Source organism: Carcharhinus amblyrhynchos, chromosome 18 (assembly GCF_965287045.1).
Source record: "Carcharhinus amblyrhynchos chromosome 18, sCarAmb.v2.hapA, whole genome shotgun sequence".
In the NCBI taxonomy this organism is placed as follows: Eukaryota; Metazoa; Chordata; class Chondrichthyes; order Carcharhiniformes; family Carcharhinidae; genus Carcharhinus; species Carcharhinus amblyrhynchos.
The window spans coordinates 41,366,268-41,383,471 of NC_137341.1; the positions used below are offsets into that span (position 1 = coordinate 41,366,268).

At 42.4% G+C, this 17,204-nt stretch overlaps 1 protein-coding gene across 1 annotated transcript in view; it reads right to left on the reverse strand.

The window, feature by feature from the left end:
• Positions 1-1,915, reverse strand: part of cacna1ha (calcium channel, voltage-dependent, T type, alpha 1H subunit a) — a 252,931-nt gene extending 251,016 nt beyond the window's left edge. The window contains 2 exon segments of the mRNA XM_080206889.1: positions 256-389; positions 1,823-1,915. Of these exon segments, the coding sequence (XP_080063015.1) occupies positions 256-389; positions 1,823-1,915 (227 nt within the window).
• Between the last annotated feature and the right edge of the window lie 15,289 nt (positions 1,916-17,204).

Sequence of the window (17,204 nt, forward strand, 5' to 3'; positions counted from 1 at the left end):
GCCTGGCAACCTTCCAAAACTCTTTCTCCTCCTCTGAACATTTCAGAAGGGAGCTGTATTGGCAAACCCATCCTTCCAAAAAAATCGAAATTTGATTAAAAGGGCATATCACATATGATAGTCAAAATGCTAAATGAAAATAAATAGGCTTTTAAGAGAGCTCACAGACTTACATTTAACATTTCTGGAGCTTTTGCAGGCCTCTGTCAGGTTTCCATGAAGATATCAAATATTTTGACATAAAAAACTACTAACCCTGCCATTACAATGAAGAAATCCAGACGATTCCATGTATCTCCTAGGTAACACTTCTGCCCAAATATTCCAAGAGCCACCATCTTTGTGACCATTTCCACAGCAAAGAATGCAAAAATAAAGTCATCAAATGCCTGATGGTTTAAAAAAAGTCAAGAGATTTAAAACATTTTAAATCAAGACATGTGATTTACACACCTTGTAATATGCACATTAAAAAAATCATTGTCCTTAGAAAGAAGTGTTGCAAAATATAAAACTATAGTCACTTTTACATCGATAAAATTGCCTCAAACTTCATTTGTCTTTTGCATTTGAGAAATATACAAGTATTAAATTGGGCCATAACTTACAAATAATGCCGGAAAGTGATGGCCCGATAGAATTATAAAACTTCAAATCACATTTACCTGCTCTTGAAAATTATGCTAAAACCTCCGAAGGCCAGAGCTGCTTGGGGCCTGCATTGAAAGAATTCCTGCAAATCCCAGCATTGCACAGCAGTGCCGCATTCAAGGAGGCTACATACCCTTATTTACAGCACTAGTTGTCATAGAGCAGACAAGTTTAAAGTGCCCAGAGAAATTGACAGGACAGGGATAAGGCAAGTGTCCTAGGTAGGCAAATGTGATTTGGGTGGTCGGGAGGGTGTGGGGTCAGGAGTGGGGGTTGGTAAGTTTTGGATTCAGAGGTCAGGTAGTGACATTCAGAGGACAGGAGTAGGAGCTCAGGAGTCAGAGAAATGGGTTTAGAACTTAGGGTTGGGGGTGGGGGGCAGTCAGAGGTTGGTGTTGGAATAAAAGCAAGTTACTACGGATGCTGGAATTTGAAACCAAAAGAGAAAATGTTAGAAAATCTCAGCAGGTCTGGCAGCATCCATAAAGAGAGAAAAGAGCTGATGTTTTGAATCCAGATGACCTTTGTCAAAGTAGGAAGTTGGGCAGTCAGGTGGATGGGTGGTCTAGCTGGGTCAGATGGGTCATGTTGGGTTAAAGGGTCAGGTTTGGTTTGGGTCCTATTTGGTTGGAAGGGTCAGATCTGGTTGGTCAAGGGTTCGAGTCGGATCGGGAATAAGGTTTGGGCTATGAGCGCAAGGTGGGAGGATCCCATGTGATTGGGGGTTTGGGGTGGGGAGATCCATTGTGGAGGTGGTTAGTTGGGGATGGCAAAGTGTACTGGAAAATCAGGATGTGGGGGTCGTCCTATTTGCAGATTGGTCTGGGTATTCATAATAGTTACACAGAAGTTACAAGAGCTTTTGCTAATTCTAACTTTTTGTAAGTATCCATTAACATCCCCCTGGTGGAACCATCCAAAGTTAACAATTTAAATCACTTTTTTGGATGGATTCCAGTGCAGTGCAGATGTCCAGGAATGTTAGCACTTCTGGACAATTGATGTGCAAATGCTTAACTGGGAAGTTCCAAGAAGAATTCCCCAGCGCATCTTTGGGGCAACCCACGAAATCCAATGCTGGGGAGAAAGTTTTGACCCGTTTTAATTTGTGGCAGGATATACTGTTAATATTTCGTGCATTTAATTTTACAACAAAGTCAAGACATCTTACCTGAAGTATTGTACACCTTTCAGACTTACATTCCACATCTTCACATGGCTGAAACATTCCCAACGTAACACAGTTCAAAAGGATTACCAACATGCTGACATGTTCGAACCATGTAAATCATTGAATTAAGGACAACAGTGAGCAAAATATAAAGAACACGTGGGAAAAATGTTCAAAAATTCACAGGAAAAAGTCTGAGGTAGAGATTATGAATTTATGCTCCAACAAAGCACTAACCTAGAAAATGGAGACCAGAAAAACACAAGTAAGTTGAGGAAGAGAATGTTCATAGAATCCTAGAATGATTCAAGCACAGGTGGAGGCAATTTGACCTGTCATATCCATGATGGCTCTCTGCAAAAGCATATCACGTATCACTCCCCATTCTTTACCATGCAGTCTTCAAATTTTTCCTTTCAGATAATGATCCAATTCCCTTGTGAATGTCATGTTTGAAACTGCCACCATCACACTCTTAGGCAGTGCATTCCAAATCCTAACCATTCACTGCCAATACTCCTTTTGTTAATTACCTTAAATCTGTGCCCTCTGGTCATAGAGTCATAGTCATAAAGGTTTACAGCTTGGAAACAGACCCTTCAGCACAACTTGTCCATGCCACCCTTTCTTTTAACCCCTAAGCTAGTCCCAATTGCCCGCATTTGGCTCATATCCCTCTGTACCCATCTTACCCATATAACTGCCTAAATACTTTTTAAAAGACAAAATTGTACCCGCCTCTACTATGACCTCTGGCAGCTTGTTCCAGACACTCACCACCCTCTGTGTGAAAAAATTGCCCTTCTGGACCCTTTTGTATCTCTCCCCTCTCAGCTTAAACCTATAACCTATACCCTCTAGTTTTAGACTCCCCTACCTTTGGGAAAAGATATTGACTATCTAGCTGATCTATGCCCCTCATTATTTTATAGACCTCTATATGATCACCCCTAAGACTCCTACACTCCATTGAAAGTGATGTATTTGATCAAAAGAATGTGGAGAGACTATATACAACCCACGGTACACTTCTGAATGGGTTCAGGAGCAGAGGGGCCTAGGGGTAGATGGGCACAAATCATTGGTCCTGATTCTTCTATCAATAGGAACAGTTTTCTCAAACTATTATGTCCAGGTCTCTCATGAATTTGAGTACCTCAACTAAATCTCACCTCAACCTTCTCATCTCTTAACGTAAACAGTCCCAGCTTCTCCAATCAACCTAGGTAGCTAAAGTTCCTCATCATTGGAATCTTTTCCGCATCCTCTCTAATGCCTTCACATCCTGCAACAAAGTGGTATCCAGAACTGGACGTAATACAGAATATTTTAGTTGAGGCCAGACCCATTTCTTATTCTTGTTTATCATAACTTCCTTGCTTTGTACTCTATGCTCCTTTTAATAAAACCCAGGATCCCTTACGTATTGTGATCCACATTTTCAATCTGTCCTGCCACCTTCAATGATTTGTGCACGTATACCCCCAGTTCTCTCTGCGTCTGAACCCATTTAGAAGCATACCCTAAGTTGTATATGGTTTTTGCACATTCTTTAGACCAAAATGAATCATTTTGCACTTCTCTACATTCAGTCTCATCTGCTGTATGTCCATCCATTCCACCAAACTTTCTTTGTCATTTTGAAATTTAACACCCCCCCTTCTCCCAGTTCACAATACCTCTATTCTGTTCTGTGCCATCTGCAAATTTTGAAACTGTGCCCTGTACACCAAAGGCTTGCAAACGGCGACAGAGAACCACTGGAGTATCTTTGCCAAACATAACCATAATCAATCACAAAGGACTATGGTTGCCAACATCCTTTCAGGACATGGTCTTTGAAGCAACAGAGAGAGCAGGGACAACAAAATCCATGTCATTAATATGCATCAGGAAGAGTAGGTATTCTAACATGGAACACTGAGGAATTCCATTATAAACTTCCTCCAATACAAAGAACAATCATCCACCACTACTCCCAGTTTCCTGTCAGTTAGCCAGTTTCATATTCATGTTGTTATGTCCCTCTTCATACAAAATGGTGTTGGAACTCCCCTCTGATTGATGGCCCATATGGTTTAAGTATAACTGTCTGGATAAAGGACTCTTTTTTTTTATTTTAACAAAAAAATTGCAATTTGAGCCCTAAGAATGAGAGTCTATATTTAGTAGCACGTAGCAAAGCGGTTGCACAACTCGCAGCAAAATTAGTTCATGAAGGTTATGTGTTTTATGTATTCAAAGATTTCAACCTATTCACTTCAATGAACAAATATCTTGACAATGGCACAGGTTTTCACTCACAGGTCGGGTGCACAAAAATGTGAGAATTCCTAGCTCTGTGCACCAAACCTTTAAAAAGCTCAGCCCAAACTACACGGCTGGAATTTTCTGTAAATTTTTAAACTGTGCCCTGTACACCAAATTCTTGCTGCTACAGAAAGTGAGGACAGAAAATTTGGTGTTCAACTAAACAGCCGTTCACTACAGCAGGACCAGCATCCTGCTGTCATGAATGGCCAAAAAATTCTACCTTTTATATTTTCAGTCTGGGTGGGGCAGGCTAGAGTAGCAGTCAGAACAGATGACCCCAGAAATAGTGAGGGATCAGAGGCAGGCTCAGCGTGGGTTGGGGAACTTGAACATTGATAAAAAGTGGACCTTCTGGAAGGGTCCACTGGAGAGGGAAGTTGTCAGTGGTGAAGCCCCAGAGGAGATATCACTGCTGTGTCAGGTGGGTGCTCAAGCTGTAAATAGTTTGTCCAATTGTTAGCTGACTCTGGAACAGATGGTCCATCATGGACATTCACTGTGGGAGAACTGTCATTTTTGCTGCCTCAGTAAAGTTCACACGGCATCATGTGGCCACCACGACCTCGTACAGATATTATGCAGTCATGTAGTTAGCTGCCAAGTCTCAGTGATGAAAAGTGCCATGCTCATTATCCCATCCACTTGTCCTCTTTTCCCCCCCTCCCCATCTATTAGGATGCACCCACACTGTTGACTCTTGAACAGGTCCTTCACAGCTGCACACTACATGACACTGGTGCAACACTGACATGCTGGCAGGTGCGGCCCGGAAGAGCAGATAACATCAGCTTTCCAGAGATCAGGGCACCCTTTTCAACAAGCGCCCCATCTCAAGTAAAATAAGAACCACCCCCTCCCTTGCAGCCCACCCTTACGTGCACATGGTGAATACCTGCACACACATGTGGAAATCTCCCCATGGGACATCCACCCCCTCCCTCTTATACAGAGGGACCTTCTCGTTACAGCATCCCAGAGGAACACCCCTGGTATTGCCTTTGACTGTCCCTGGGCACTTTCCTGCTGGAGGCAGCGCCTGGGAGCAGTGCCAGGGTACGGGGGACAATTCTGGGGGAATGCCCCTCTTCCCTCAGGGCTGTAATTACCTTTGTGTAACTGGCAGGTTCACTTCGCTTGGGTCCTATTTTAAAAGCCTGTTGTAAACCTCACCGACGGGAGAGATCCTATTGTGGTGGGACATTCCAGCGGGAAGCCTTCTAATGAGATGTAAATGTATTTAAATCAGGTTTCCAGTCTTCCTGGATAGCAGGGGGTGAGGACCATTGTGCCACAAGAGCTCGCAGGCGAAAATCTTGTGTTTGGCCTCTCACAGGATTTGGACCAATATCACCAAAATCCTTGTCGACATCTTGACTTGGAACTACATCGCCATTCCTTCACTGTCACTGTGTCAAAGTACTGGAGCTCCCTTCCTGATTGCACTCTGGGTGTATCTCCACCAGCGGTTCAAGGAGGCTCACCACCACCTTCTTGAAGAGAATTATCTTGACCTGGCAGTGACCCAGTGGACCCCAACACATGGACCCGGCCGCTGGCTCATCTGTGACTGTGATCTCAGATATGCCACCCAATAACCGGCCTTCGACCCATCCACGCAGGAGCATGGTCTGGATATTCACTGACTGGCGAAGCCAAACCACAGCCGACAGTGACCCGGAGCACCGAACCGCGTAGACTCACCTATCAATACAGGAACAGCAAGCAACGTAACAAATCTTCCATCCACACACACTGACCAGAGTGAAGAACCTCACTGGACACAGCCATACCCTTAATACCACAAACTACTCTCACCATCTCCCAGGCTGGAAAAGAAGTAGTCACTCCAAGAAGCGTGGAAGATGTGCAGACCTACAGCTGAGAATGAAACAGTGATGTCTCAAGGCCTCCCTCCCCAGCTTACTGCTTGGAAATGTCCAATCTTTGGAAAACAAGCTAAATGAACTTAAAGCCAGACTCACTTTCCAAAGAGAACTGAGGGACTGCTGTGTGCTCTGTTTTACAGATCCATGGCTCATTTCTGTTTCACTGGACTGTGCCCTACAACCAAAGGGCTCTTTAATCCATCAAATGGATCATACAGCGCCTCAGGCAAGGCTACGGGAGGTAGGGTCTGCTTCCTAATCAGCACCTCTTCGTGCCTAGACATAGACATAGCAACCCGACCTAGAATACCTGACACTAAAATGCCGCCCCTGCTACCTTCCACGGGCATTCACCTTTGTTATCCTGATGGCAATTTACATTCCACCTCATGCGGATGTGAAGATCATGCTGGATGAAATATACACCACTACAAATAGCCTTGAGATGAAACATCCCGAGGCCTTGTTCTTCGTGGCCGGGGACTTCAACCAGGCCAAGCTCAAGATCGTACTGCCAAGATACCACCAACACGTCTCCTGTTCCACCAGGGACTCAAACATCCTAGACTACAGCTGCACAAATATCAAACATGCCTACTGCTTTATTGCCTGCCCACACTTTGGCAAATCAGACCTCAAGGCTGTGCTCCTGCTCCCAGCTTACAAGCAAAAACCGATGAGGGAGAATCCATCAAAGAAAGTCTGCAGTGTTGGACTGAGGAATTGGATGATCTCCTACAGGACTGTTTAGAACCAATGGACAGGTAGGTATTTAAAAACTCTGCGACCAGTCTAAACGAGTACGTCACACCAGTAACTGACTTCATTAGTAAACATGTAGAAGACTTTGTGCCAAAGGAGCAAATCTGCGTGTTTCCCAACCGGAAACCATGAATGAACAGTGGTATCCAGTGTTTGCTGACATCTAGGCCTTAGGCGTCCGAGTCAGGCGACCCTGACCTATACAAGAAAGCCAGATATGATCAAAGGAGATCCATCAAAGATGCCAAAAGATTGTACCGGGCCAAGCTAGAGTCTCAGGCTAGCCACACGGACCCCCGCCAACTATGGCAAGGTCTGCACAACATATCAAGCCAAAAGATGAAGGCATGTAAAATCGTCGGCTCCAATGCACCCCTTCCTGATGAGCTTAATGCATTCTATGTCAATTTTGAGCAAGAGATCAGTGAGAGCATGCCCTCCACATGGAAGCATTGAATGAACTTGTATCTGAGGTCACCACTCCAGATGTCAGGGAAGCTTTCTCAAAGGTCAACCCATGGAAAGTGACCGGCCCAGATAGGGTACCTGGACGAGCACTCAGGTCCTGCGCAGATCAGCTGGCGGTGGTATTCGCAGACATCTTCAACATCTCTTTACAATAACCTGAGGCCCCTATCTGCTTCTGGAAGACGACCATCATTCCAGAACCAAAGAAAAGCCGAGCAGCGTTCCTTATGACTATTGTCCAGTGGCTCTGACATCCATCACCATGAGGTGCTTCAAAGAGTTAGTCATGGTATGAATCAATCCTAGCCTTCTGGACTGCTTGGATCCACTATAGACCACAAGAAACTACAAAAGGTCGTGAATGTAGCTCAATCCATCATGCAAATCATCCCATTCATTGACTCTGTCCATACGTCCCGCTGCCTCAGCAAAGCAGCCAGCATAATTAAGGATCCCACGCACCCCAGACAATCTCTCTCCCACCTTCTTCCTTCGGGAAAAAGATACAAAAGTCTGAAGTCATGCACTAATCGACTCAAGAACAGCTTCTTCCCTGCTGCTGTCAGACTTTTGAATGGACCTACCTTGCATTAAGTTGATCTTTCTCTACATGCTAGCAATGATTGTAACACTACATTCTGCACTCTCTTGTTTCCTTCCCAATGAATGGTACGCTTTATCTGTATAGCGCAAAAAACAATATTTTTCACTGTATGCTAATATATGTGACAACAATAAATCAAATCAAATTAGGCAATATGCCTAGCCAAGCCCATATCCCATGAATGAATAAATTAAGAACGCATTCTTCTGGGATTGATAATTCTTAAAAGGAAATTCAAACACCAAGTGAATTGTTGAAAGGACGACACAAAAAGATTTCACATTTTAATATTTTTACAGTGGCAAACGAATCAAAAGCAACATTGACTAAACATTATACAAGAAGGCAACTTGAAGTTTAAACCACAGAATAGAGCATTTCATTTTTATATTTAACACAGCTGAAAATCACATTTCACAGTTATACTTTACATTGTCCCTTAAATAGACATTCAATTCTCCCAGAATCAATCCGAAGTGATTCTTAGTGTTAACTCCAGTTCTTATCCTTTCCCTGCCCAGTAATTTATAACCCCAGATATCCCCAGATTCCCTCTTGCTCACTCAATCTAGGCAAAGCTTCTAGCCTCATTTTAAGTCCTCACAAATCACCCATCTGCATTCCTGTATGGTGAAGTATTGAAATTTACCATGTTTATCTGTTCTCTCTCTCACATGCACACACACTCTTTCTCTCTCCCTCTCTGAGGTCCTGGCAGAATGCCTTACCTATGAGTTTCAGGGGTATTGTTATCAAACCTGTAGATTGATCTCCCAAATGGCTTCCTTTGGCGTTTTCCCCTTCATCTCCTTGGCAATTTGAATCACATGCATCTCATATCCAAATAGAATGCTGATTAGCTATCTTTTGAACAACAACTTGGAACTTCCATCTTGGAACCAAGTAGCTAGTTTAAAATATCATTGCTTGCAACCTGACATTGTCAACACCTCCCTGGGACTTGCAGACAAACAGTCTATCCATTGTCAGACAGATTTTTCTGCCATTGTTCACAAGCATAAATATCTTACACTTTCTCAGTTAACAGCCTGGGCCCTCCTTTAAACTTTAACAATCAAGCCATGTAAGTCGACTGTCAGCAGAATTCAGAACAGGTCACATTTTACCCAAAATCAAAGCCACAGCACTAAAACATGACCAAATTTTAAAATCTCACAATTGTAACAAGTTCTCCCTATCACTTCAACTATCCCAAATAATCTCAAGGGTTTTTATCTTTAGTGCAATGCTGGGAACTACATACCATGTGTTGGTTGCTCTTTGTGCAATGAAGAATTTCTTGACATTTGTTCTATATCTTCTTTCACTGCTTTGAACTTTTGCCAACTTACCCAGCTGTTTATGGTTGAAGTTATGATCCCATTCTACATGGATCTATACTTCTTACCAACTGTAAGTTTACTTCTCAGACACTGCCTGGCAAGATTAAAATGTTCAAGTTTCTCCATTCATCATAACTCAGTCTTCTATGCTAAGAATCAGTCTATAAATCATGCAAACCACAGGAAATGGTTCAGTGTTCCTCAGCTTCAAGTTAGGTTTATGTGTCGGTTAAACAATACTTGATTGTAGAAAAGCTTATATAAATGCACAATCAGAAAAATAAACTGAAGAATACAGAAAACTTCCAACCTCTTCAAAAAGGCCAACAAATGGAAGCATTACAAGTGTTACAATGCTCTTGGCAATTAATAAGTTAGAATAATTAGTTAAAGTAATTCTGAAGAAAAGTCATTGATCTGAAATATTAAATTTCGGTAGGATTTACATAAGAAATAGGAACAGGAGTAGGCCATCTAGCCCTTCGAGTCTGCCCCGCCATTCAATAAGATCATGGCTGATCTGAAGTGGATCAGTTCCACTTTCCCGCTCTCTCCCCATAACCCTTAATTCCCTTGTCTATCAAAAACCTATCTACCCGTGACTTAAATATATTTAGCGAGGTAGCCTCCACCACTTCAACGGGCAAAGAATTCCAGAGATTCACCACCCTTTCAGTGAAGAAGTTCCTCCTCAACTCCGATCTAAACTGCCCCCCTCTTATCTTGAGGCTGTGCCCTCTAGTCCTGCTTTCCTTTCTAAGCGGGAAGAATCTCTCTGCCTCTACCCTATCCATCCCTTTATTATCTTATACGTCTCTATAAGATCCCCCCTCATCCTTCTAAACTCCAACGAGTACATTTAGTCTATTTAGCATTTAGTCTATTTACTCTATTTAGTCTCTCTTCATAGTCCAACCCCCTCATCTCCGGTATCAGCCCAGTGAACCTCCTCTGCACTCCCTCCAAGGCCAAAGTATCCTTGCGCAAGTGCGGCAACCAAAACTGCACACAGTACTCCAGCTGCAGCCTCACCAGTGCCCTGTACAGTTGCAGCAAGACCTCCCTGCTTTTATATTCTATCCCTCTCGCTATAAAGGCCATTTGCCTTCTTGATCACCTGCTGCACCTGCAGACTGGGTTTTTGCGACTCATGCACAAGGACCCCCAGGTCCCTCTGCACTGTAGCATGGGGCAGCTTTTTGCCCTTTAAATAGTAATTCCTCCTATGATTATTTCTGTCAAAGTGGATAACCTCACACATGCTAACATTATACTCCATCTGCCAGGTCCTCACCCACTCGCTCAGCCTATCCAGATCCCAGATTTTCTGGCCCCACCTGCAGATGGGATCTTCTGGTCCTGCTGAAGTGGACAGGAGTCAGGGCAGGCAATAGTGCATAACCTCCAGGGGTCTGGAAGATCCCATGGCAGACAGTAGCTCACCGCATCTGCCACAGGAAGACCCACCGCAGGGACGAGGTGAGGGGTGGGGGGGTTGGGCGGGGGGGTGTGGTGGTGGGGGGCGGGGGGTGCAGAAAATCCCAGCCTTTGTTTCTCTACCCACAGATGTTGCTTGGTATGTTGAATATTTACAGCAATTTCTATTTTATGATAATTAAAGTATGCTTTAATGAATGTGGACCCATTGCAGACAGCGATTTGAAAATAACAAATGGGTATAAAAGTCCATTCATGCCCTACCTTGCATTAAGTTGATTTTTCTCTACACTGTAGCTATGACTGTAACACTACATTCTGCGCTCTCTCCTTTCCTTCTCTGGGTACGGTACGCTTTGTCTATACAGCGCTCAAGAAACAATACTTTTCACTGTATACTAATACATGTGACAATAAGGGATGGCAAAGTGGTTAGCACTGCTGCCTCACAGCCAGGGACCCGGGTTCAATTCCCAGTTTGGATGACTGTCTGTGTGGAGCCTGCACATTCTCCCCGTGTCTGTGTGGGTTTACTCCAGGTGCTCCAGTTTTCTCCCACAGTCCGAAAAGCGTTCTGGTTAGGTACATTGACCATGCTAAATTCTCCGTCAGTGTACCCAAACAGGCGCCGGAGTGTGGCAACTAGGGGATTTTCACTGCAGTGTTGATGTAAGCCTACTTGTGACTGGTAAATAAACTTAACTTACTTAAATCAAATCTTTATGAAAAATATGACTACACAAGGCTAATATGCAATACCACCTCTGTGTCACAGGTGTAAGGAAGGTAGCAATTAGCTTCCCCAACTATCAATTGGGATAATCAGCTGTCTTCAAAATTCAACTGGTGTTTTTGAAAATTTAAGTAACTCTTTCTACCATTACCTTAATGCTTTTTCTGAAGTTGATCAAGCGCAACAGTTAAAACAGTTATGATGAAAAGTTATTGTTTTTATTCTCACAGACACTGAAAGCTTCTCCATTTCTTAATACAAAACATACAATATAAAATTTAATTACTTTAAAAACCTGTTTTGCAGAATTGTTGGAATAATTACTGAGTAGAAGGTGCTAGATGTTAACTTAAACTATTTCATGATTAGCTTATTGAATAGTACTGATACATCGTGGGCAACTGGTCACACAGAAGGTGCTTAAAATCAATCTGCAAATTCACAGCTCCAGACAAAATTATGGCAGTCCCCATGACCAGACTTGTAGGAGAGGTCAAGAGCTTCAAGTAAATAAGAGGTCTCAAACCTGAAATTTAGGGTCCGATTTTACCATCACGCTGCACCATTCTTGGGCACAAAAACTTGGTAAAGTTGGGTGTGAAGCGAGTAGTGCATTCCGTACCCGCCTCCGCACTGGTTCCCCCTTTACCAAGGCTGGAAAATGGCCACGATAGGGACTGTGCCCAAAATGGCATGATGGCTATTTAAATGCATTTGCATGCATTTAAATTGACTGAATGGGCTGCACACCCAATCTTACCGGCACTTCCCCCTTTACCACTGCATTCTCCCATCCAGAATCGGCGCAAAATAGACATGCTCCATAAAAGTCCGACTGGGACACTCCAGTTAGTGAGATGGTATGTGTCGAGCACCCAACGGCTCTCTGCTTGAGGTTGGTTGGGAAGTGAGGAGGCTGGGGTGGTTCCGTTGCCACTCTGCCTGTGATCAGTGGAGGGGAAGGGGATCCACTATCACTCAGCGTAAGGTCAGTAAGGTCAGTGGAGGGGTTGGCGGGGAGGGGTCTGCTACTGCTTTCCCTTAGTTCAGTGGGGGCAATAAGTCGCCCAGTAATGTTGTGAGGGGGTGGGGGGGGGGCAGGGGGAGGCATTATCCGGCTGGGAGGAGTGTGACAGGGGAGCAGTGTTCTATTATTTTTTTCTGTGCATGCGCAGTTGGAGGCACCAATCGGAGTTGCAGGGTTTTGGACATGTTAAGCCACGTTCACAGGCTTGTGCAGCGCGATTCGGAATTGCTGATAGTTTTGCAGGCAGACTGCGCATGGGGGTGCCTCAGAATGAGTCTAAAAGTGACTCCCACTGAAACACTCCCATTTTCAAGTCTGCCCAGCACCAAGAATCAAAATGGTAAAATAGGGTCTGTTAACTCCGTGTAAGTGGGTTATCTAATGAAGAAAGATCAGACAGACTGAGCTTATTTCTACTAAAGTTTAGAAGAGTGAAGGGTGACTTGATTGAAGTATGCAAGATCCTGAATGTGGAGGTGGAAAAGATGCTTCGTCTTGTACGTGACCCGGAACTAGGGGCCATTATTTTAAAACTAGGAGTCACCCTTTTAGGACAGAGATGAGGATAATTTTTTTTCTCTTGGCGTGTGTGCAACCTCAGAGCTGCCATGATCTTATTAAATGATGTTAGCAGGCTCGAGGGGCTGAATGGTCTACTTCTGCTACCGATTCATACGTTTGCATGGTTCTCTCTCCACAGATACTCCCACGCTTGTTCAGTATTTGAGGTATTTGCTGCTTTTATTTTTATCTTTCAACTAATCTGATGAGTTGATATGAACCTTTGATGCAATAAAAAGTTATTTTCTCTTGTGAAAGGCTAAGTCGTAACCACACCCACCCACTGGGAAACCGACTGAATCAGTTGCAATGCTGATTTTCCATCCTGCCTGACTTCAGTCTCCAATGAGTGTAAAAGCAACATTCCACCCAATTCTATAGTTTTCACACTCGCTGAGTTAAAAATTACCCCCTGACAAGGTAATACGTGGGATAAAAACTGTCTGCTTAATGGTTGGCGTATATGCTTGTGACAATAAATTGTTGGCAGGTATGAATCAGATGGCAGAACTTAGCAACCTTAAACCTTTGAGTCTCATCCATAATACAACTGTGATTACCATCTGGCAAAACAACAGATTTTAAAGCAAGCTGGTATGACGCTGGCTTTTACCTGAAGAACTGAGCCATCTTGTAGCTATGATCAATATAAGTAAGAATGTATTATGTATGATTTATTAGCAAAATCATTTTGATACTCCTGATAAATAAAAGGTTACTTCTGGTATTCCATGTGGCACATTAAGCTAACTTCTACACATTAGTATTTATAGGAATAGTCCCAAAGCAAGCAAATATGCCCACCTCTTTTGTCTACACTCCCTTCTTCATCTTTCCACATAGTCCCCTCCTGTGAGAAACTGTATAGGTTCTCACGAGACTCTGATGGCTCTTTTAATCTAAATCAAAACAATACTGCTTCTCAAAATCCTTACATAGAAAATACTCATTGAACTTATGGATTCATTTGATCAATGCCGCCTCTTTTTAATAAAGTGAAACAACAAATTTCATTAAAAAAAGAAGATAATTAATGAAAAACTGCTTCACAGAGAGGCTAAGGGAAAGGAAAACAGGCTTACTATTTATATCATCCATTTGATTTCAGTCGAACCTTTAATTGTGATATTTATATCTTCATTAAGCTCTATAGAAATCCATGGAAGTAAGGGATCAAGAAAAATACTGCTTTTATCATCGTCTTGCAATGAAATAAATTACTGCGTTTCATTTTCTCATAGGATAAAAAGATCAATGACTGAAAGCAGTGTTTAAACACAAGAAAGGATTTTTAAAAATGAAATTGGTGAAGTTCAGAGTTAATTGGACTATTCAAAAGGAAATAAAAAAAGAAAGACTTGCATTAATACAGTGCTTTTCATGACCACCAGATACTTTAAGCCAATGAAGTGCTTTGAAGTGTTGTCACTGTTATAGTGTAGGAAATGGAGCAGCCAATTTGCACTCAACATTCTGCCACAACTTCACTTCAGTGTTAATGTAAGCCCACTTGTGATACTAATAAATAAACTTTTAAGGCCAGAATTTTACAAGCCTGCCCATCACAGGAATCGAAGCAGGCAAGGACCATGGAAAGGTTTGTTGACCTCAGGCAAGATTTTACTGTTTTGGGATGAGCAATGCTGTAAAATCTCACCTATAAGCTTTAAACAAACAGTAATGTCATAATGGCCAGATGGGTTTGTTTTTAATGTTTAATGTGAGATAAATATTGGCCAGGACAGCAGGGATACCTCCGCTATTCTTCCTCGAAATAGTGCCATGGGATCTTTTAGAGCCACCCATGGAGGCAGATGGGGCCATAGTTTAACATCTCATCCAAAAGAAGGCAGCTCAAACAGTGCACTACTCCCTCAACAGTGCACTAGTATATCAGCTTTGATTGTGCTCTTGTCCTGGAATGGGACTTCAACCCAAGGCAAGAGTGCTACCAACTGTGCTACAAATGACATATTCCAGGGTGACTTCAATGGTTTGTGTTTTCCTAAGGCTGCTGAAGGAACAACTTTTGCTGTTCACTTCTCGTACAGTTGCCAAAATATTTCCTGCAGATTCCTTACTGGAAATTTCTAGCAATCGGATGTCTGATCCCATGCAATTCCCTTTACAGAGGATGTATCACAAGTGCAAGCAGAGTAACCATTGGTGAGGCTCTTCAACCAATCAGATTGTGGAATTCTCGTTGAGACTTGCAGACAAAGAAACAGGAAATAAAAAGACCAAGAAATATGAATAAAATTTAAATCACTGAACAGGAAGCAAAATAAAGATTGGGATAGATAAATGGCAGAGGTATAAACGAGGAAACCTAAAAGAAAATTATCCATTTAAAATCAGCAACATTAATTTTCTTCTGAGGGAATGAGACTCCATACTTAAAATTTCAGGCAAGAGCAGTTTTTAGCAATAATAATCACTTATTGCACCATTTACAATATCTAACTGACAACCCTAACATTTCCATCCATCATCAGTAAGAGACTATTGGCCATTACAATGGTTTCTGTGCAGACTGCAGATTCCATCTGTGAAAACTAATAGTTCAGCCTGTCGAGGAGTAGGGCATCACTGAAGAAAACGTTTGGATCTACACATTTAATTGAACATGTACAGATGCCAGAAGTTGCTGTCAATTTTATCTCATCTTGATAGTGTGATGATGATTGTGCAATAGACATGGATATGATTGTTTTTATGTTTAAGTGGAATGTTTAAAAACTCAGCTTTATGCTACAGATAATCAGTATGTTCAGAAGGAATGCAGCTTGAATCTGGGAGGACAAGATAATTACTCATTTTAGCCTTGTAAATGGTTATTTTAAGCAGAGTTAATGGACTCTTGTTTACTTAAGTTCCCCTGGGATTTATGATTAGAGTAATTGACAGGGTCATGTGATGATGTGATTAATGGGAGGAACTAGGTCTGCAGCAGAGAAAGCTTTTCGATTCCAGCTGGGAATTGTTTGAAGACAGAGTTCTACAAGCTGTTCTAAAATTAATTTTCTCTCTGCAAGTTTCAAGACTGTCTACACTCATTACAGCAAGTACATTTATGGTTGCTAGCTGTATTTAAAGTGGCCATTAAGTCTGTAAGAGGAATGTTGCCTATTTGGAACTGAAACAGCAATAAGCTAGAAATTAAAGTTGTTTCCTTTTCACTTTTTTTTAATATTGTTCAAGTGTTAATAGTTAAGTTGCTTCATTTGTTACAGTTATATTTAAACAGTGTTATTAAATGAAGTTTATTTTACAATAAAAGATCCCTAGTTTGTCAGTGGAATCATTCCTGGAAAGAAGTTTCCTTTCCTCACTCTTATGCTAAAATAGAAAAACTGTTGGCATCTAAGCAGGAACCAGTAACCAGCAGCCTGCATGCCACTAATGTTGTAATTTTAATCATGAAGTAAAGTTAGAAAAGTTTATAATTGTGCACTAAAGTTAAATATACAAGACTAATAGCAATGTAAAGTTTGAAGCAAACTGTAACAATGTTTGTCAATATCCAGGTGATAATAACTTGGCACGGGGTGGGGGGGCGTGAAAAGAAGGATCTGGTACCTAAAAAGTTAATATGGGACTGAATACAATACTGCATGACAATGATGTAAGAAGGCACGTGATGTAGAGCTCAGTCTAGAGATCGACAGCAACATATAAGGTCCATACCTAAATACGTACTTAGGTCAGTAATGTTAACAAAGACTTTTATGTAACTTCAACAAGACTGCTTCATGGAAGTCAAATGGTACACATCAAGGGTAACAACAACGAAGCAGGTCAGCTGCTTGGAACTGGAAGACAATAAGGACTAGGGAGCATGAGTAGAAAGGCAAGTCTGATATCTGGGGCATGATGAGCCATGGAGAGCAAGTAGTAAGACACAGCTCAGCACTGGAGTCATGAAGGATCTAGGAGGTTGGTTCAAGGTTAGATTTTCATATCGGAAGGCATGGGGAGCCACATGGGGTTTGTGGAAGGACAGAACTTAGCATACAGAGCATGAGAGGCCATGAGGGTGGGTAGAAGGCAGAGGTAGTCATAGGGATCATGAGGGTGGTTGGTGGGGGCTCATATTGAGGTGGATGGATGTAGCACAGAGAGAGCTTGAAGGGTGAGAGCTGGAAAGCTTTGCTGCTTTTATTTTAACTGGGATGATGTCCCACAGCACAGAGGCAGTCCTTTTAAACAACCCCCGGCCATCCCTCGAAGGTGGCCCAATTCCACCTT